Raw genomic sequence first — 22,709 nt, 5'->3', positions numbered from 1 at the left:
AGAAAAAAAGATATATTATCCTAAAGGCTCTGGGGACTCCACTGTTCTCGCCGGGATCAATATATTATCTGGGACCTCACCCCTGGCTATAGTGCTTAAGCATCCCTGAAAGATTCCAGGTAGCCTGTGTGTCAATGGCATATCAAGCCCAGAGCAGAGATGCACTTATCTATCAGGGTAATGTATATGCAGTGGCAAGTCCACTACCCAAAACTATAATGGATTGCGAAGAACCTGAGAATAAGATCATACTATACACCACTCCATTATGGCCCATGTTAAAAATGGCTGCTATTTCAAGTTATGGAATTAGCACTAACAGATGTGGTAATTCCAAAGGTGTGGAAATAAGAGAAATTAAAAGCTTTTGAGGAACAGCATGCAGAAATTAGTACTATGCCCACTTCTCCATCACGAAACCCACCGAACACCACCACGCCCACCAGTACCCGCACAAAAGCTGGAACAAGGTTTCAAAGACAAACTCACCACCACCCTCCACAAAACACCACCGCCAACCTCCACGGACATCAACACAATCAGCACGCAACCGCCACCTATGGATTTCCAAATGCGCCAACACACTGGCTCCCTTCAAGAAACCCTCCATCAAACAGCCCTCTGAGAAAGCCAGCTCATTCTTCCCCACCCTCCAAGAGAGAAGATGGAGGAGCAGCAAGACCCAGGCTGACCATGCAGCCTTCAAAACCACTGTCACCACACACCAACACCTCATCCGAGCTACAAAGAAAACTGCCATACTGGAGCGTATCAACACCAACGCACACAACAGCAAATAACTCTTCACTGTGGTCAAAGAATTCACACACCCAGCACGGATACCACAGACATCCCCACTCCCAAGACCTCTGCGACAACCTTGCCACCTTCTTCCACCACAAGATCATAGATATCTGTGACAGCTTCGCAACCCAGGACCTACACATCCCACCCGCAACCACCACACTCAAGAGCTCCAGTTCTCAGCTGACCCTGCTCAACTGGAACACCCTCACCAGTGACAACACCCTAAGGATCATGAAAACTATCCACTCTGGAGCCTCCTCAGATGCCTGCCCCATCACATCTTCTATCGAGCCAGCGCCACCATCACCCCTGAACTCTGCTGCACCATCAACTGCTCCATCAAGTCCACCACCTTCCCTGAAGACTGGACACACGCAGAAATCAATCCCCTAATGAAAAAACCCTCTGCCGACCCGATGGACCTAAAAAATTACAGAACAATCTCGCTGCTCTCCTTCCCAACCAAAGTAATCTAGAAGGTCATCATCGCCCAACTAACCGAATTCATCAAATCTAACCATACCCTGGACACCTCCCAATCAGGCTTCAGAAGCAACCACAGCGGTGAGACTGCACTCCTCGCCGCAACACACGACATCTGCACTCGCCTCGACAGGTGAAACCACAGTCCCCATCCTCCTGGACCGCTCTGCTGCCTTCAACACCGTCTCCCACCACACTCTCTGCACAAGACTCCATAAATCTGACATTCGCAGCAAAGCCTAAGAGTGGATCCTCTCCTTCCTCACTGGCCAAACCCCGAAAGTCAAGCTCCGACTGTTCTCCTCAGAACCTATAGAGATCAGCTGCAGTTCCTCAGGGTTCGTCTCTGAGCCCCACCCTCTTCAACATCTACATGGCCCCGCTTGCAGACATCGCCAGAAACCATGGATTAAACGTTGTCTCCTACACCGACGACACCCAGCTGATTCTCTCCCTCACCGACGAACCTTCCACCACTAAGAGACACTTTCACAATGGGATGAAGGAAGCCGCTGCATGGATGAAGAACAGCTGCCTCAAACTCAACTCTGACAAAACCATCCTGGGCACCACCACCTTCGCTAGGGATGACTCCTGGAGGCCTCAGTGCTCGGACCACCCCCACCACCCAACCCACTGACCATGCATGCAACCTCAGCATCATCCTCAAACCCTCGCTCTCAATGAACCGTCAAATCGACACCATTTCATCCTCCTACTTCCACATGCTTTGCCTGCTTTGGAACATTTTTAAGTGGACCCCCACCAAGTCCAGGTCATCCAGGCACGCGTCAGCAGCAAGCTCGACAATGCCAACGCACTCTACACCAGCCCCACCCAAAAACTCCAAAAGAAATTGCAGAGAATCCAGAACGCCTCGGCCAGACTTATCCTGAACATCCCCAGTCACAGCCACAGCCAGATCTCCTGTCACCTGAGAGACCTTCATTGGCTCCTGATCAACAAAAGAATCACCTTCAAGCTCCTCACGCATGCCTACAAGGCTCTCCACAACATCGGACCTACATACCTCAACCACCGCCTTTCCTTTTACACACCCACCAGACATCTCCACTCCGCCCACCTGGCCCTGGCCGCTATCTCAAGGATCTGCAAGACCTCAGACGTAGGAAGATCCTTCTTCTACCTCACTGCACAGACCTGGAACTCTCTACCACTACATCTCAGGCAATCACCCTCACTGCCTCAATTCAGGAAGGACCTCAAGACCTGGCTCTTGGACTCATCTGCAACCCGCCCCACCAGCATCTTGAGACCCTTACAGGTGATTAGCCGCACCCTACAAGAACCATTGATTTATGTAAATTCCTGCATGTTTTTTCTATAGATTTTCACACACAGATTTAAACTGAGAAAAAAAAAACATACATAATCTGATGGACTCAGTAACTTGAGTTACATGGCCCATCAGGATTTATGGAACACTGCTAATGAGGGTGTAAGACTTTTGACCAAGTAGTTGACTTGAGTAGTTTAGCTACTATTCTTTATTAGCTAACACAGACCCAGTGCTACGCTAACAACTCTGTAGATGATGTACTGTGAACTGAATGTATAAGAAAGTGTGTCCCAGTTACAGTGTCTTCAATGAGACATAATTAATTTATCTGTTAGAAATGATGTGTGCACAGACTAGCTCCCTCACTGTGTGCCTTGTCCGTGCGTACACAACATTCCGAACAGGACATTTATATAGCAATCCTTCCCTGTTGAGATAATTACCATCCACATGTAAGACACAACGATAAGAATTAGAAAGCTGGGCCACCACGAGCCATAGATGTAATCCTCGTTGGTTCCTACTTAGGCACAGGCCAAAGGAGGACAGCAGACCAATCAGAACGCACCACCATATGCGATGGCTACCTTATCAAGAGCCTATGTGTGGGCTGAAAATGGAAACAAATCAAGAACCAAACAAGGCCTAAGAAGGCAAGCTATTGACTTCAGTACTAAATGAGCGTGTTAAGTGAGCATGTTCATATACAAACTAAAAGGTGTAATATTACAATATTAATAAAACATTAGTGAAAAAATGGCAGCTACCATATACTTTGTACATGTGACAAATCAAACATGCACATGAAGTCAAAACATGATTTTATCAAATCCACGTACAGTGCCTAAGTCAAAGAAAAACAGGGCACCGTAGCTAAACCGGCTGCAGCATAGAGAGACTGAAAAGCTGACACTACTCCTTTAAGGAAGCACACTCCATCAATATCCCATCATGCCTTGTCAGTGGAAGGTGCTTCAATTCTTTTTTTCCAGCTCCTGGCAATAAGATCCTGGAGCACTGTAATCAGTATCTTGGAGTTATGGTACCCACTGTACATGGGACAGAAACCTTGCCAGTTTTACAAGAGATAGCCAGGTCTTTGAACAGGATAAACTGTTTAAGAGACTAGGATTTAAGGCACAATTGTTTAGTCGTCATGAACGTGAAGGGGTGCCTTTAGGCCGGCAAGCAATACATGATATGTTCTATGTATGGTGAAACTTCTATGCAATTGAGAATGAGGCTCTCCAATAACTCACCTTGCGATACCAGTACTAAGTAGGTGAACATCCTCCTCAGTCATTTTCAGGCCACTCTACTTATCGGGCTAGGTGTACTCAGAGTATACCTGTTCATCAGGCATTGGTCAGACTGGGAAAGACTCTACAGATGGCGGGCAAATTGAGAGGAATGTGTCACCTACGCTATCGCTTCCCATCAAGGTGTTCCACGGAGGGCTACTAAAATGGCAATAGTATTGCCTTCATGTCAGGCGGTTCAATTCCATCTATAGATGAACTGCATGCAAAACACTAAACTAGAGGCAAAACGCAGTCTTGCAGGTAGTAATTTAAGGCAAACACTTGAGAAGATTATAAACAAAAGACTCAAAGGCCCTTGGACTCATAATAGATCTACAGTAGAAAAGAGGAAAATGCCCTTCACTGACTAGTGAACTTCAGTATCTCGATCACAACCAGGAGAACTACCTTTACTTGGGTTAAACTTGAATTTGTGACACAGTGGAAGAGACAAGGGAGCATGTGTATCACATGGTCCTCCACATTGTGAAATACGATAATTAAGAAAGAAACTGAACAAGATGCAGGCATAGTTATACAATTTGTGTCTTGAACTCAAGAGATATGCTACATAAATTATATGGAATAATTAACTGAAGTTGGTATTCTCTGAATATTGGTAAAATTGTCCTCTGTGTGGTAAATGAGACGTTACCCTGCCCTGAGTGCTTGACTAGGTGTTTATGGTATCTTGATGTTATTATTTTGGCACTGCTGTCACACTAATCTAAGCAAGGGCGCAAATGTCTAAGCTTGCCCCTGCCTGTGAGTGCTTGTGGAGGTGTGCTGTGAACTGGGTCGGGGGTACACCAGACGTGCTCTCATTTGCAACAGAGGACTACTGTTCCTGTCGGTGGGTTTAGTACATACAGCAGTGGTGGCAGCACATCGTGTTATAATTTGACTGAATCTTTTCAGCTGGATGACCAGAGTGGAGGCCTACTGTTCCACTTCGTTGAGCTGTCCAGTCTTTTGTGCTAAAATTCTATAGGCATGTTAATGGATTGGTGTGTGGTATATGCATGATGTGTGCGCTTTATCAGACTAATGAAGGTGAGTGGGATGCATTCTGGATGTCCTTGGGCTGTCTTTGCACAGGATGGAGACTGAAGAGTGTACTCCTAGAAAGTGAACGTCAATTGCTCACACTCCTGCAGCTGGAGAGAGAATACTTAGACAATAAAGTAATTAGAGACAGGACTCATTTAAATATTCTATGAGGTTTTTTGGTTGGCAAGGTGCTGCTGAATAGTCATCCTGAACAGTGTAATTTGGTAAATGGTAGGGGTAAGGAGTGGACTGCAGACGCTGTTGTGAGAGGTAAGCAAGCCTTTGGGTGAGGCCTGCCTTCTTCTCTTTCCCTGGTTAGTCCTTCAGTTGGGTTGATGATTGTTTGGTGTCGAACCCTCACAGCTTTTTGTGCCTCCGTTGTGGGTGCTCAAGGAAAGAGACAACCCTCCTGTCAGAAGCAACAATCTACACAAAGGCTGTGTCTGGAGAAGAACCTGGAAAAGATATTTGAAAGAACAACCAACCAACCCAAACCGTTTCTACAGTTTGAGAGATCAGATCCATATCTCCTGTCTGCCAGTTGGGTATAAAAGTGGGATCCAAACTACCCAACTCTGTTCCAGTTTCAAGTCCCCTAGGATCAAGGAATGGACTACTCCGCAGAGTACTCAGAGGCCTGCTGTGCAACCAGGGTTAGAGTCTGACAGCCATTCTCCAAAAGGTGAATGAGGCATCACCTGAAGTCTGGATTATTTGCTGGAGGAGCTGTGTAAATGTCCTGAAGGGCACAGAAACCTTCCTGCCTTTTGGGAGAGGTTAGGAGTCTGCCTACCCTCTAGGAGGAGGGGATGTCCAGGAAGGAGCAAGGTCTAGTGCATCGCTGGTGGCTGTGGCGCACCCAGAAGAAGCAGAATTGTAGAGAGTGATCCGGGATGACCCTGGTGTGAGAAGGCCGCCAAGACTCTGCTGTCAGTTACAGGCAGAAACCATGACTCCATGATTGCCCAAAGCCAGGTCGGGGTGACACATGTTGCTAGACATCCGGTGCCAGGCTGCATCTGCCAAACTGCTGAACAGCTTGTTCAAGGCTACATCTACCAAAGTGCTGAAGGTTGGCCCTAGCATGGTCTACAACTGCCAATCAAGAGGACAGACAATGGAACTGAACCCACCAATTGTACGGGTGGGAGAGGGCCTTCTTAGGATTGTCGATTTTCAGGTTACCACAAAATGAAGATTGAGCGAGTGCATCGCCTAAATCGGCATTGTGCCCAGCACTGAAGAAGCTCAACTGACGATTGTCCATATGCATCTGCTCTCCTAGGTGTGTGAGGGTGCCACTGAATGGCGGACAGCCTTGAAATGATCCTGAGAGGAGTTACTCATCCTGTGAAGCACTAAGCATGCAAAAACGTGAGATTCAACGCACATGTGTATTTGGGGGTGATTTAAACTGCACATGAGCCTTACTCATGCTTCTCCTTAAGTGCCCTTAGGGAGAGGGTATGCTGGTTCCAGGATTAAAGCGAAGAGAGTCATCCCCGGATCAGGTTCAGATGGACCACCTGACCACTGCATGACCAAAAGCGATCCCATTCTGCTCCCTCATGGGCAGCTGTGACAGAGCCTGAAGAAGGCACTGGCAGACAACAGACCTTGCTTGGGCCTGCTCTTTCACGCCAAGACTAATGAGTTCAAAGCAACCAAGGCTTTGCTGGAGAACTAACCGGAGGTGCCATCTTTCAGAGTTGTCTGTGCAGAGACATTCTTTCAAAAGCTGAGAAGAGAAATGGAGCCCTCAATAGTTTGCAGAAAGAGTCTGTATGACATTGATTATTAATAAAATGGAGGCCATACTGAAGCTCCTTGTGGTGAGAAGCACAAATTCGAGCTATCAATTTCTTATCCACAAAACAAGAAACAGACTTGGTGCACAGAATAAAAATATGCTCACTGGAACCAGGAATTTCAGAGACCCGAGAGTGTGGGTAGAGTTTACTAAAGTCTACAAATCAGCCACTAGAGAATCAAAGGGCATACTAAAGGAGTAGTGTGGGGGGATCTTGAATGTTTTAAAGAGGGTGGCTATTAGAGAAATTATTTAAAGAGCTACATCAAAGTTGATATATACGAGGTGCGGGGGACACTGTGTGCCCAACTTGAGTCAGGAAGGAATTTCTGAACAATGAAATACAGACCTCCCTAACAAGATCGGACTAACCTATAGGGCAATCAGGCAGTGCCAATGGGTTGGCGGACAGATCAGTGTGTGGGACTTTTTTTTTTTTTTATACCAGATTGTGAGCCTGTATTATGGCCAGGTGTGCCGGATTTCAGTGATGATTTCCCTGATTTTACCACAAACATTGCATGCAGTAAACACCCTAATGCAGTCTCCCATACCTAGAAAAATACCCATACAGCATGTCTCTACAAGTTCAAAACAGGCCGGATTTGCAAATGTGAGACACTTTTTGGTTTGCTAATGGGGACCACTTTAATTTAGTGCCCGGGCCGATGTTTTGTCCCAGTCTGACCCTGCTCACTGTGGCAATCAGTGACTCAAAGTTCCTACTAAGTATGAAATATGCACTCACAAAAGAGTCACGTGCAACAAGCTTCATTGACAGAGGGTGGCTCAACTGGCAAGTACACACTCGTCCTTCTCATTTGGGGCTTACTAGCTGTCAAGGTGCTTTTATGGGGGTCAGGGGGTAAAGGGGCAGCTTAGACTCACGTGGATTCGGTGGACACTATATTTGGTTCTTTGCTTACTGTCATCATTCCCTGCTTACCCTTCCTCAAATGTGGGAGTCATACAAAGCCATAAATTGCCAATGCATACCTGAGAAACGCTTATTAAGATCTTCTTAATAAAACAATTGAAATATTACATTATGAAATACCCGTCAGTTTTGAAATGGTGCTTTGATTCAATTAATTATCAATAGCTGAAAGGTTTTAGCAGGCATTTTATTAATAATGTGTTAATTAGCACAGCCTAACAAATGGTGCATGGCCAATGTAAAACTACTCTCAACAATTTTGCAATGCCCAATTAACAAAAACATTTTGTTCTGTATAGAATTTCTCCCACTTAGGTTACCTGCTTGAATTGGAGATTTCCGTTTTGGTATTTCATCCTCCGATACGGAACTCCGAGGGGACAAGATTGGAGTTGTCACATGTAACTCTACAATTTCAGCAGGAGATGGGGTGCGTGGAGGTGTGCACTGAGGAGTAGCCAGTGGAGTTCGTGTGGAAGTATCCTGGAAAAAAATAATAATAATAAACTGAGCATAATCAGAGCGTCGAGTTTACACCAACACACAAGAGCAGACTCCAACGTAGTACATTATATCATAATGCACGTGTAATTAGCCGGACGGGAAATCCTTCAAGTTTGTGAGAGAGCACCACCCATGCAAACTCTAAATCAGGTCCTTAATTTCTTGATCAGTAGATTCATTCCTGGTGCACATGGCTAGACGTATAACCTCAGACAGTTACATTTTCCAAGTGTTTTGTACACCTGATGACATGCTGTAAAAAGATAGAATTTCAGAAGCAAGGAAATTCAAGGAGTATAGACAGTCGCACAATCAGAGTACTTTGTGTACCAGGGTGTGAACAAACGGTCTGCATCATGCTAGTATGTACTTGTGATTTGCATGCACTCAAATCACGTGGCAGCACAACAGAACAGCGCTCACATTTTTTTTCAGTACACTACCCTGTTGCTGTTCTACATGGTGACTGTTTTCCCATGTTTTCAGCACAGAGTTCACTTTGGAAATGAAACGCACTTTGCAGATCCATTACATTAACACAATTGTTAAATTCTGCAACCAAGTGCCTTCTGCTGCTCTCAATTTGTACTACTTGAGCTGAACTTTGTCTTGCAAACACAAAGAATACTATTCAATAACTGCAACACAAGTTCCACCCTCCAAGCTGGTTAGAGGATAGTACAATTCATGCCCACCTGCCCAAGGCTTACATCGCAAACACACATAAGGTCTACCATGGATTTATAATGTTTAATTAACTATTTTACTGGATTAAAGACCGAAAAATAACTTATGAATGCCTTCAGCAAGCTGAGTGGAATATACAAATTAAAGCATAACACATGCCGTCTGAAGTAATCTTGAACTCAGACACTGATAGTCAAGCAAGAAACATTTATTTGGAACATACTAAACATCAATATGAGGGGTGGCAATCAAATCTCGAACTAGTTCAACTGGACAATCGATTGGATAATCTACATCTCAAGACTAAGCATTGTCCGGGAATATTACCTTTAGAGCCCCATTACTTAATGCAACAACATGAACAAGATAAACAGAGATGAGGCATGCAAGCAGGGTAGCTAAATTGGTGCAGTTGCTGAACTGCGAGAGTCTCCTCATTTACATGTTTTATCTATCTTTCATGTTTATTTATAAAAGTTTTATTATCACATTATGTCCTCAAGAGAACCCCCTAATTATTCAGATGATTACATTAATAAAATCACCAGTGGTCCCTCTTTATTGAATAATACAGAGAGCTCTCTTCCCAACACTACAAGCACTGGCCAAATTATTTTGGACAATTTAGAGAAACTCAAAAAGAAACGGATTAGAACCGTACCTACCCCACACGCGTACTGATTATCTTAGGACTGGAATAATTCCTCTAGGTTTACAAATTCAAAATACCCCGGCCATCATTAAAGACAATCCTAATTTTAGGTCAGGTTTTAGCCATCTAGTGATAACTTACTCTCATCACTGGATATTTCTAGGAATAGAAACTGCCCTTCAGCACAGCAAAAAAGACCTCGAGGAGATAGCAGAATTAGAGAAATAGATCATTGTGAATGATTCTTTAATGAATGCCAAACACTTGCTCAAGAAAATGACCACCACTAATGTCACTTTCAGTGTAAATGAGTTGAACAAAAAAATTAATAAAGTCCAATAGGATATTAAGAATTACAGTAAAGGAAAAGAGTATCCTTACTTGTTGGGTGATTTTCCTCCCCTCCACCCCCCCCCCCCTGCATTACTAAAACACACCAACCTTGGGGTAAATATAAAAATTGAAAAGCGGTCACCATTTTTGACTCTTCCAACAGTTCAATTCGATATTCAGACCCAGAAGAAGACACTAGACATCAGGTCTTTCAAAAAACCTTTATTTTTAGAACAGCGTCATGTTCAGGGTCGGAGTTGGGGCAAAGGTCGAGTGAGGGGCAACTTCCAGCACAACTATACATGGAAGAGACAAACGAGACACATATTTTACACATGGTGTCCACCAAATTAACGAGTCAGATTGGTTCTACAGCCAATCATTTTCCCACTGAAAACAATTCCCATTTTCAATCTCTCCAAACATTATTATCTAAAGAATTTAGCCTTCTTAGTAAAGGCTCATGCTTTGTCCCAACAGAACATAATGACTTCTTTTTGTTACATGAAGATCTTCTGAAAGTTTTCAGAAGAATCAGACTCCGTTATTTTTTCCATTAAATCTAAGATCAGGATGTTACTCCTTCCCAAATAAGTCCTCCTTCTACAATTAACCCCTCCCTTAAATGTCACATGAATTTTTGACCTTTGGAAAATTAGTTCTACAGGAAATCATGGAACTGAAAGAGGCACATTAATACGAGTTGTGTAACTTATTCCTACAGGAGAAACAGTCTTTGATTGTCCTATAAAAATAATCATGAGGTGATCATTAAACCCGCTGATAAAGGTGGGGCATCTTTGTCATGGATAAGACTAAGTATGATTTGGAGATAACACAATAGTTGTGTAATTTAGATCACTACAGTCCCCTTCTGGGTAATCTACTTACACAGATGCAGGAACAGATTCAGGAGATCACTAAAAGAGGTTTAGGAATCATTTGCAAAAATAAATATTTGTTCCTTAATAATAAAAGCCTACGAACACCAGTGCTTTATATTTTACCTAACAACCCTCCAGGTCGTCCGATTGTGCCAGGATGTGAGTCTATTCTAGAGCCCTTGGACAAATATATTGACTCCTTTATCAAAGAGTTTGTCCCCTGACTAATACGTACATGAGGATCAGCATTGATTTAATTTGCACTATTTAAGATATGGAATTTGATACCAATCTTGGCCTTTTGGTGGGGATAGACATAGAACCTTTGTACACTAATGTTCCCCAAAAAGAAGAAGCTAAGGTCCCTACTGAATTCCTGGTTGATCTCCTTGATATCCTTGTATATAAAATAATTCATTTTAAGAGCTAAGTATCACTTACAGAAGGGAGTTTCAATGGACGCATGCTTTGCCCCCAATTTTGCTGTCCTCTTGGTGATTTTGAACATTCAACAGTACTCACAACTAACAATCTCTTTTGCTTATATTTATTTATTGAGGCGATATATTGATGTTATTTTGTTAAATTGGAGAGGTAGTAAGGATTCCCACACTTCTTTCATCAATTGGCTGAATAATAAACATTCACATCTGACATTCACTTTTGATGCCAAATCAAAAGATTTTCCCTTTTTGGACCTTACTTTCCATGTGTAAGAGGAGAAACTAGATATATTAGTTTATGGCAAACCCACATAAAGAAACGCACTTCTACAGTATTGAAGCAATAACCCTAGGGGCTTAGAGGATGGCTTAACCTTCGGGCAATTCCTACGTACCCATAGGAATTGTAAGAGGCACAAAGAATATTTCTTAGAAGCAGAAATTCTCGCTAAGAAATTACTTGATAGCGGTTACCCAAAGCGTTTAGTCTCTCCAGCCTTTCAACGAGTTTGGTATTGTCCCAGTGAAATCTTACCTCCAAGCAAAGAACAGGCAATAGTCACATTTCCTTTGTTTCAACCGTTACCCATCAAGCAACAAAATCAGTAAGATTAACAAGAAAAATGGTCAGTGTTACATTTTTATCAATCCTTTGTTGATCCGCCTCTGTTTTCGTAACTTGAAAGACCATTTAGAGCATGCCTTGATATGGATCCCAAATAAGAAAACTAATCACTAAAGCATTTCATCAAGTTGGGGTTTACTGCAGGTCTTGGGTCATAATAAGTGTCACAACTGTTCAGTCTGCAAACTCACCTTTAATACTAGGTAATTCATACACCACAACATAAATCATCAATTATAAAAGTTTATTAATTGTAGATCAATTAATGCTGGATATGCTATTTGGTGTCAGTGTGGCCTAATACATATTGGCCAAACCTCACAAATAGTCAAGGCACGTATTATACAACACAAAAGCCCCAGTTGTCATAGGAATGACACTCCCACTTTGGTAGCCAATTTTGACTCACATAATCACCCTGAAACTCATTTCACATGGCAAGCAATTGAACAACCTAGAATTCCAATAAGGGATGGTGACTTGCCTAAACATCTTCGGGTTGGTGCAAAGTATGACTATCTGAATGGAACTTTATATAAGGTTCTTGGATTGTATATTCTTGGATCTCACTTATTCTTCTTGCGGATGTGACAGCCAACAGAAATGCCACTCTCCAAGAGAGAATTTTCAAGCCCACCTTGTGAATAGGTTCAAAAGGGGATCTAATAAGCTGAGACAAAACTGTGTTAAGCTGCCACTGCACAGGAGGACTAATCGGAGGGTAGGCCTAAAAAAGTCCCTTCAAGAACGCTTTGATCAGGCATTTGGACCATAGTGATAAGTGCCCAGAATGCCTCCTGAATCTGGAAATAGCTGCTACATGGACTTTAATGGAGGAATTAGTGAGGCCTGATTTTGCAAGGTGCAACAGATACTGGAGGATCTGCTCAGGTGTGGAGGAGATGGGATGATAAGATTGAGAAGAACACCATGAACAAAATCATCTCCACTTAGCAGAGTAGCATTTGTTTGTTGACACAGCTCAAGCCTTTTGCAAAATGGACGGGAATTCCTCAGAGAGACGTAGCGCACCAAATTCAATGTTGTGAGGAGCCGGGCTGACAATTTGAAAGTGCTTGTTTGTGGATGGAGCACCTGGCCTTGGGTCATTGACAACAAATTCCGCACAGGCTGGAATTTTGTATGTGGGGACTCTCTGACAGGGGAAGTAGCTATGTGAACCAATATTGCCTTGCCACGCCAGGACTATGAGGATTAAACAGCAAGGCTCACTCTTCATCTTGCGAATGACACTGGGAATGAGTGGAAATGGAGGGAATGCATGGAAATGGAGGGAATACATAGGCAAACATGCCTGTCCAGACAAAGTGGAAAGTGTTTCCCCACGAGCCCGGTTAAGGATATCTGGTGGCGTACAGTTTTCACTTTTTGTTGCGATGAGTGGCGAACAGATCCAGGTAACTCCAGCATTGAAAAACATGGCACAGTTGTTGGTGATTTAGTTCCCACTCGTGACATTGACTGTTGGATTTGCTGAGGAAATCCGCCCAATTGGTCTGTACTCTCGGAACATGCTCTATTTTCAGAGAAATGTTGTTGGACACCAACCACATCCAAATGAATTCACCTTATGTTGAGAGTGTTTGAGACTTTGTACCCCCTGCTTTGTGAGATAAAACACTGCAATAGTGTTGTCTTTTCTCACTAGAACTCCTGAATTGCTAAATCTGTGAAGTAACTCCTGAAGACCCAGGAACACATATTTGAGTTCGAGAATGTTTATGTGAAACTGAGCCTATTGATTGGAAAATGGTCCAAACACCTCCAGATACTATAGATGAGTACCCCACCCATCTACGAAGGCCTCTGTTGTCATTATTACTTGTGGTGTAAGAGGAAGGAACAAAAGTCCTTGCGAAAGATTTTTAGTGCATCTCCACCAAATGACCTTCATCTTCGTTGTGATGACAATGGTGTCTTAGAAAAAGCCCTGTGCCTGGATCCATTCAGCGTCTAGCTGCTTCTGCAGAGGGCGCATGTTGAGACAACAGTTTGGGATTAACGGGATGCAGGATGACATTATCCCCAACATGGGCTTGTACTTTCTAACAGAACTGCATCTTCCAACTGAGAGTGCCCCTGTTACTGCTTTGAGACGTATAATCTGTTATTGAGTAGGAAATGCTTTGGACACTGTAGTGTCCAGAACTGCTACCAAGAACACTGCTGAGACCTAGAGACTGAACGAACCAAACACAATGATTGATTGTATTACCTTCCAAGCGTGGGGCCTCTTATTAACCAGTCATCCAGGTACAGGAATACCTAGTGACCTGAATGTCTGAGAAAAGCCATCCCTCGCACCATCACTGGCAGCCATGCACTTCGTAAAAACCCTGGGAGCTGATTTTACGCCAAAGGGGAGCACTTTGAACTGGTAATGGCACACTGCCACCTCGAACCTCAGAAACCTTCTGTGCTTTGGATGGACAGGGATATGGAAATATGCATCCAACAAATCCAGGGAAGTCATGTAGTCCCTGTTTCCATCATCTGTAGGATCTACAGCAGCGATAACATTCGGAAAGACTCCTTCTTGATTAATTTTGTTCAATAGCCTGAGATCCATGACCTGCTTCCATTTTCCCGACTTCTTTTTGACGAGGAAGAAGTGGGAATAAATTCCTACGTTGTGTTGGTTTGGCGGAACTTCCTCTTTCACATTCGCGGCTAGAAGCAATTGAATCTCCTCCCTTAGGGAGGATCTGTGCATAGGAAAATTAAGAGGCTCTTGAACAAATTCCAGGGTGTGACCGTGTTAGACTACATCTAACACCCATTTGTCAGAGGAGATTATACTCCACTGATCGAAGAATTTGGACAGAGGGTAGCTGAACTGTAGTGGGACTGAGGTGAGAGGGCCTGCATCACAATATTGCCTCCTGGAACCATTCTGGGCCTTTCCTCCAGCAGGCAGAAGTCTATGCAATATTGTCTGGCATAAGCTGGCACTGCAGATAGTCTGAAGGGATGCTCGGTTGAGTAAGGAGCACAAAACCTCTGCTTCGGATAATGTTGATACCTCGTGTGCAGCACAGACTGCCTGGTGGAAAACTGGCCTCTACTTATGCTTAGAAATGGCGGAAATCTTCTTTGTTACAGCCTGCCCAGAGACTCAGCCACCTCGATGAACTGTAAGGCTTGATCCATGTGTTTGCCAAATAAGTTCTCTCCGTTGAAGGGTATATCTAGGATCTTATACTGAATCTCAGGGTGGAAAGATGTCACTTTCAGCTGTCCCTGATGACATAAAACTGGCGCACCTGCCATCTGCCTGAAAGCTGTGTTGGAGATGTCCATGGCGACATTGATAATCTCAGAAGAGGCTTTCTCACCCTCCATTAATATGTCTTGAGCCTCCTTTTTGTCCAGCAGCAGATCGTCTAAGAATTATGACGAATCAGACCACATCTGGAGATCATATCTATCAAGGATGGCCCAAGCATGGGAGGCCCTGATGGAAATCGCTGCCATGGATGAAACTCTTTTGCCTATTTTGTTTAGTCTGCTGCTTACCTTGTCCGGAGGAGCAGAGCAGGGTGAAGACGGGTGTTTCGCTCACTACTGCACAGCCTGCATAATGACAGAGTCTGGCCTTGGCTGACCAATAAGACATGTAGGGGCAGAATCAGGAGTCTTATATTTTTTATCCAGCTTGAGGACAGCCACTGGTCCAGAAGCCGGAGTCTTCATCAATCCTTCCTGCCAAATGAAGTCCACAAGTGGGATGGCTCTCGTGGAGCATTGATCCTCTGGCCTAAAATCATAGAGGAAACATTCAGTTTGCTTCACTGGGAGAGGAACGTCGAAGAGCTGTCAATGCATGCCATCTCTACAATGCAAAGAAATCCCACTAACGGCTGCAGGAGGGGACTCTGCCAGAGGAGGAATAGGAGAGTCCGGTAATGGTGCCACATGATCATCACATTCAGGTTGGTCCCCAGCATCAAACTGGATTTCACACTCCTTAGGTGGCTGATCATCATTGCTATCAGCAAGAGTATCTGAGACAGTAATAAAGGGCAACACAGGCTTCTCTCTAGGTGGTAAGGAAGACAAACTCCTAGGGGTTGAGGCAGGCACTTGAGCAGGTTGTGTAGTCATCATTTGGGTATCTGAGGTGTTAGCATCTTGAAAACGCTTATAATAATCATTAAGGGTAGGTCCGAGATCTATGATACTAGGAGCATGACAGGAGAGTCCTGTACCTGACGATCATCCTCTGACTCGTCAAATGGGTAATGCTTTTGAAAAGAGTCATATACCTGATGCGGATGATGGTCCCTGTCCTTGAAAGAGAAGTCACTCTCCAGATAGGTGAACTGTTCATGTTCTGGGCCCTCATCCTCTGACTCTTGGCATTTCACATTGGGTTGGGAGGGGCTGTAAGTGGGCCAAAAGAGTCCCACATCTCCGGACTACTGCATTTCCAGCAAATGTACTGGTGGCAATGGAGAGGTAAGCCTTGTGGTAAAGAGGAAGAAATTCCCTTTGAAGAAATAAGTAAAATGTCCTTTGTGCTTGTCGCTGGTGCCATCGCCAGAAGAAACCTTTGTCAACGGTAGGATCTCAGGTAAAGTCACCGTTGATGTTGTCAGCGCGAGACAGTTCACGCTGTCAGGGACGCTCTTGTCAACGAGGATGAAGGTGTTGTCACTGTCTCCTTCGACCAGGCAGAGGCGGCGGTGGTCGTCGCTGTCACCGTCGTCACTAGTTTTGGCAATGATATTGTTGCAATTGCTGCCGTAAGCTTCATTAACGGGGCCGTCGACGGGCGAGGTGGTGGTTACAAGTGGCGAGGCAGCGCGCAGCGGGGGGGGGTTATTAATATAAAAATATATTTTTTTTAAAACCTTACCTGAGTGCCACGCCGCCGCTCCTCCATCCTCTTAGCAGGCACAGGCTCCCAGCCTGCTCTGCAGCGAATCTCCATGCTGCTCAGAGCCATGTTAGGATTGGCTGGAGCACCCAGCAAGGGCACTCCCAGGCAGACTAGGAGTCTGTGCCTTTTCTCTCCAGCCTGGCAACACAGTGCCAGGCTAGAGAGAGCACAGTGCGCATGGGTGTTTGGTCGGCCCAAGACGGCCGGCCAAACAGACATGCGCACTGAGGTGAGTGCACAGTGCACTCCCCTCTCCCGTCATCCCACATGGCCCCGCTACTTTAACAACGAAAGGATAATAAACATGGTTTATTATCTTTTTGTTGTTAAAGATTTGCAGCGGCTGCTGCTGGTGGGTGAAAGTGGGGGTGATGCTCCTCCACCGTAGCAGAGGAGCCGCTGCTGCAACAACAGTTGCTTAAACGGTGTAGAAGGCACAGATGAAATGGTGACAGATTGCAGTGCCGGAAAGGAAGAAGGACTAGGCGGCTACCTAGCTTTAGGCCTCTCCTCACTGGTCTCCCTGGAGTGAGACTTTGCCTTTTTCACACCAGAATCCTCTGGGGGGAGGCCCCCTCTTTTCGTTTTCATGAGGAGGAATGGCCTCTCTTCTCAGTCAGAGGTGGAATCTGAGTGCTGTTTTTTCTTTTGTAACCAGAGGAGTAGTCTGGCTTCACAGTCTTTAAGAAACTTTGCCGAAAAAGTGCGGCAACATTTGCACTCAGGTTTGTGCTGAGAGTATAAACATTAAAGTGATTCCCTCTGAGGATCTTCTAAGAAAAGCCTTGACTTGCCACAAGATCTACAAGGCTTGAAGAGCATTTTCTTGGAACTCTCAGACATGATGAAGAAAAAAATATCAAGGATATGCCAATCGTACCTGAGGTAACCTCTGTGGTGCTGGTCAAAAAACTGGAAAGCTTTCAGGTCTAAAAGGTGACCTAAGCAACACTGTGACCAAGTCGAGCTCAAGGAGACTCCCTAACAAATCTGAGGTATGGTGGCTCTACAGGGGATGAGTGCTTCAGGGTCTCTTCTCTGATTAGTTGGAGTTTGGATGCTCTAAACAAATGTCAATTGGTTACCAGTGTCTATTGTTTTCTATTAGATTTTAATTCTATTGCTTCAATACTGCTTAAATTACAGTTATCGTGAAACTCCCACCATGATGACGGGAAATATTCAAGCATGTGAATTTATGAAACATACAATACCGATGAAGGCTATTTTTGCTTTTCAATATATAAAATCTGAGTGGATGAATAATATACAGTAATTTAAAAGTGTAATTGTATATACTGAGGTTTTCTTTGTGGCATTCTGATAATTTTGCCACCTACATTTGTGTTACTATGCCCCTTTTCCTATTGTTTTTGTACTGCACAGGTTGGTATCTGTTCACTTGTTTGTGACAGGGCTTACTATTCCATCTCCATGCAAATGTGTACGGTTGTTATGATGCACTTGGCATGCATACTCTCTGCTTGTGCCCGGGAATTGGATTCTTCGTTCCTTTCCACCTGCTTTTTCTTTTTTTTTCTTAACAATTCCAAGTATTGAGGAGGAGGTTTTTTTTTTTTTTTTTTTTTACTTTTTTAACTTTGTTTCGATTACTGGCTCCTACTGATTTATCACTTGAGATGGCTGCCACCTTTTTGTTTTTTTTTAAATAATTGAGGGCGCTGACTAACTGTTTTTGTTTTGGCACAAGGGACCCACGCTGCCACGTACAATTTACTTCCTCTTTTTAAATGGCTGCATCCGCCCCATTCTGGCAGACACGATTGCTCATGCTCTTGGATACAGCAGTTTGTGGTCGGGATTCATTCAAACAAAGGTAACCACTATTCCTCTTGCTGGCTACCTTACTTTGTCTAACCTTTCTAGCTTACTTTCATTTTCAGATCGGGTGACCTTTGGGGCTTATCTCCATGTTTCATTTCTTATTGCTTTATTGCACTGCATTATGGAGTATATACGAGCCCATATTATTCAGGACTGTTTGGATTGGTTCTTTAAAGGTAAACCGTTTTTTCTGTTGTTGATTACCACGCTTACAGCCTGTTTGTTATGATTCTTAAAGATTTATCACTAATCCTATATTTTTTTTCACCACATTTAATTGTGCCTGGGCTACCCTTGATCCCTTACTCTATGCTGCGCTCCCCCCATTTTATCCTTTTTTGGGGGCACTAATTGTCAAGCACTTTTTCACTTATTGGTGGCACCTTGGTGTTTGGAGTCCATATCATGTTGATTTAATTCAACTTTTTAACTTGGCCCTGTGTTTTTCTTTTTCATAGGCAATCAAGTACTGATATATGAGAGTGGTTTAAAATTGATTTATATTTCTACAGTATTACTTATTACACATTATGTATCTTTTGTGCAGCACCTTTCTTGTTCTGATGTTACTTACTGTCCTGTCGATGACCTGCTAAATAATACAAAAGTCCCTAGATGCTTAAAATGCATTTGATTCCCTGGAGTGGTCATACCTGTGGGCAATTCTAGAGAAGATAGGATTCGGGTGTTCCTTCCTGAGGTAGATCAAGCTGTTTTACCAAGATTCCACAGCCCAAATCAGAGTAAATGATGTGTTGTCTGTAGAAAATGATCCAGACCAATACAGCGATGAACTAGGCAGGGATGCCCACTGTCCCTGCTACTGCTCACAGTGGCTCTCGAACCGCTGCCGAGCTGGATCCAGGTGGATGCCTAAATTAGGGCCCTGCTTTGGGACTTGGGATGGAAAGAAGTGATATATCTCTACTCAGATGACATTTCCTTGTACCTTGTGGAGCCCTCACATTCCCTGGAACGGATGCTGAAAATCCTACAGGTGTACTGGAAATACACCGGGTTGTGCATTAATTGGGGAAAATCTGTACTATACCCCCTGACAAAGAGGTGCCCTCTGATGCAAAGTCCTCTGCTACGATGAGAGCCGGAGGGGTTTTGGTACTTAGGGATCTTTGTCACATCGAACTGGGAATGTTTTTTCAGGCCAATCTAAGTAGGTTTCTAGAGAAGTATAAACAGGACGCTGGCCACTGGGGACACCTCCCACTGTCCCTCTTAGGTCAGGTTGTGCTACTTTAAATTATTCATTTCCCAAAGTTCTTATGTGTTCTTCAAAACACACCATATGCTGTACCGGATAGGTTCTTCCCACGTGTGGACCCGGTTACAAGAACTCTGCTCTGGTACAGGGGAACTCCAAGGATAGCTCTAAAAATACTGACTAGAAAGACCTGGGATGGAGACATTGCCTTGCCAGAGTTAAGACTATACTATTGGGCAGCACAATTACTAGTGGTAAGCAACGGGATGTTTTCAGAAAGGTAGAGCCCTCTCTAATGGCAGACAGGAGAGAGATGGATCCCTGTGACCCTAGAGAAATATACTCTACTCATTTATAATGTAGCCCTAGCGGTGGCAAGGAGAGACCTAAACAAGAGATGGGGAAGTCCGGCCCTGCCTATGCTGCGGGAGTGGTAATGTAATCTCAACTAGTGAATGAGAACTGAGGAACTGGTTTATGGATTTAGAGGACGCCCCAGGAAGTTTGGACAAGTTTGGACTCTATGGTGTGACATGAGACATAGTGGTTGAGAAACAAGACCATCTAGCTAACGAGCTTCCAAGCCACAAAGGGACCTAGATGACCTGGTTGGTCACCCTAAGAAGTGTGGGCTGAGCCATACCCCAGAAAATGGTGAGGGACCCAAAGTTTGTGTACTGATTCTCTATGAGCAGGATCTAGTGGACTGCTAACGTGTGTAACATAATGCTCTGTACTAATGCCGTCTGTCAAGTTTAGAGGCGGAGAGGGGAGAGTCCCTGCTGGGCTTTGGTGAGGATCACATCCACAAATAATTTGTTGACAATGCAATGCTCCTATCATACAGCAATTAAGTGAAATTATGATTTAATCAAGAATATTGTAATAATTGTTTCTTTTTGCAGTTTTTCTGTCTTTGTGTAAATTTATTTTGCTTCTTGCACTTTTTTGAGCACGTTCTTTGCACATTGCACTTGGGACAATTCTTTAAATGCTGCTTTAAAAAAATAAGTTAATAAAATGTGATACTTTTTTAATTTTTTACTTTCTGACATATTTTACTTCTTTCTTTTTGATGGAAAGAAACACCTTCTGTTTGGTTGATGTTTATTGTGAGTTGGATATTATCTGTGAGACATTGTTGCTGTTATTATCACGATGATCTAACAGTTGTACCTTTTGTCAACAAGAAGAAACAGTGGAAAATGTAGGCAAATGTTGTGCTCCAAGTCATGGAAAATGAATCTCCCATCCTTACGAGGCCAAGAGAGGGTTTTATCCACCAATGAAATATCTTGAGCAGCCTGAATTTATCTAATTTCTACTCTTTGCAATCTCCTGTAAACCCGCTGAGCATCTCTGCAAAGTCATTGCTGCACTCTGGCAGGTGTTCAGCCTTCAAGGAGATGCCTTGCTGTTTCGGCCATGTCCAGAGCACTGAGTTTTTTTCTGATGTGATTTGTGAGGGTGTTCTCCCTTGTTTGCCCAGACAGAACATGGACACCGGGTTATCTGTTTGTATCAAAACTGATGTTCGACATATTGTTCAGATAGAAATGGACATTGGGTTGTCCACTGGGTCAAAACTGATAATCCACACATTGTAAGAACAAATGAAGCAAGGCATCTGAGTTCTAACACACTGATAAGCAAATGTGCATCTGCCAGGGTACATAATCCTCTTGCTGAAATCTCCTGATGGTCTACTCCACATCCTTCCAAGCAGGTGCCTGTAGTCGTTAAGATGGTGCTATGGATATGCCTTTCCATCGCTTGTAGTGAGATTGGCTCCTAGAACGGATTACATAGAACTCAACTTTAGACTGAGCCTGTAAAAGGCAGCAGATCATGTTGCATCAGATTGCCATCTCCCTTTTATCAGTCAATTGTCCAGATAATAGAAGTCCTGATGAACAAAGTTGAAAGGACAAAGCTAAAGATACCAGAGCCACGCACCCCTTGAATATGCAAGGAAATGAACTGAGGCCGAATGGTAGGATTCGAAGCTGGTAGGTGTGACCGGCTACTTGAAAACGGACATACTTTTGATCCTTGGCATGTACGGAAATGTGGATGAACGTATCCTGCAAATTCAGAGATGTGATATATTCTGCCATTTGTGAGAGCAAGTGAATGTTTTGTATATTGACCATTCTGAACAATTGTTTTTGAGGGATTTGGTCAGAGACCACAAATCTTAAATCACCAAACTTCAGATTTACTTTTTATAAGTAAAATCATGAATAGCATACCTTGTTTCGCTGGAATTTTGGGATGGATTTGAGGCTCCCCTTCACATCATTGATAGGATCTCTGCTTACAGCTGCGGAAAATGCTAATGTGAACCCACAGAGGGGTGAGTTCATGGCTGTCCCTAGAAAAACTTAAGGGCATGTTGCCACTAGGCCAGTCCTGTACATAAGCAGAGATACCTCTATGACACTAAAAGCGGTATGATGTGGAAAGAAGCTGTCACTATTAAGAAGTCACTATGTGATTGAGTCCTGGGACTTAGAATATCAACCGCCTCACATTTTGGACAGTGTGTAGTAAAACTAGGATTGCCTTCATGTAGTTCTGGACCTGCTGGACAAGGTAATAAAGTCAATTGTACACGGGTTGACGAGTCAGCTGCTGTTGTATGCAAGGTTGACAGGATGTGAAAAAACATTGATCTCCTAGCCCTTGTGTCCCTCAAAAGGAGTGTGTCCAAGTAGCTGTGACATCTCATTGTGACTTAGCAGTCAGCGTGTACGTTTTATTGTTTTGAAGATCCTCACCAAAATGACATCAAAACAAAGCCTCTCCGTTGTAGGGTAAATCCAATATGCAAACCTGTACCACTATACACAGTGTTGAGCAGGTGAGACAGCCACTACATCGCAGTGCAGTAGCACATTCCAGCTAACAAATTCATACTAGACAT

The 22,709-nt window shown here is 43.7% G+C and overlaps 1 protein-coding gene across 3 annotated transcripts in view; it reads right to left on the bottom strand.

Annotated features, from left to right (window-relative positions):
* The window catches only part of KIAA0586 (KIAA0586 ortholog), a 587,996-nt gene that overhangs the window by 192,669 nt on the left and 372,618 nt on the right, over positions 1–22,709 (bottom strand). For all 3 annotated transcript variants that reach the window (XM_069207463.1, XM_069207462.1, XM_069207464.1), the window contains exon 22: positions 8,009–8,171. In XM_069207463.1, the coding sequence (XP_069063564.1) occupies positions 8,009–8,171 (163 nt within the window). The remainder of the gene's footprint in view (positions 1–8,008; positions 8,172–22,709) is intronic.

The sequence above is a fragment of the Pleurodeles waltl genome, chromosome 9, assembly GCF_031143425.1.
Source record: "Pleurodeles waltl isolate 20211129_DDA chromosome 9, aPleWal1.hap1.20221129, whole genome shotgun sequence".
Lineage (NCBI taxonomy): Eukaryota > Metazoa > Chordata > Amphibia > Caudata > Salamandridae > Pleurodeles > Pleurodeles waltl.
This window is presented reverse-complemented; position numbering and strand designations above follow the sequence as displayed.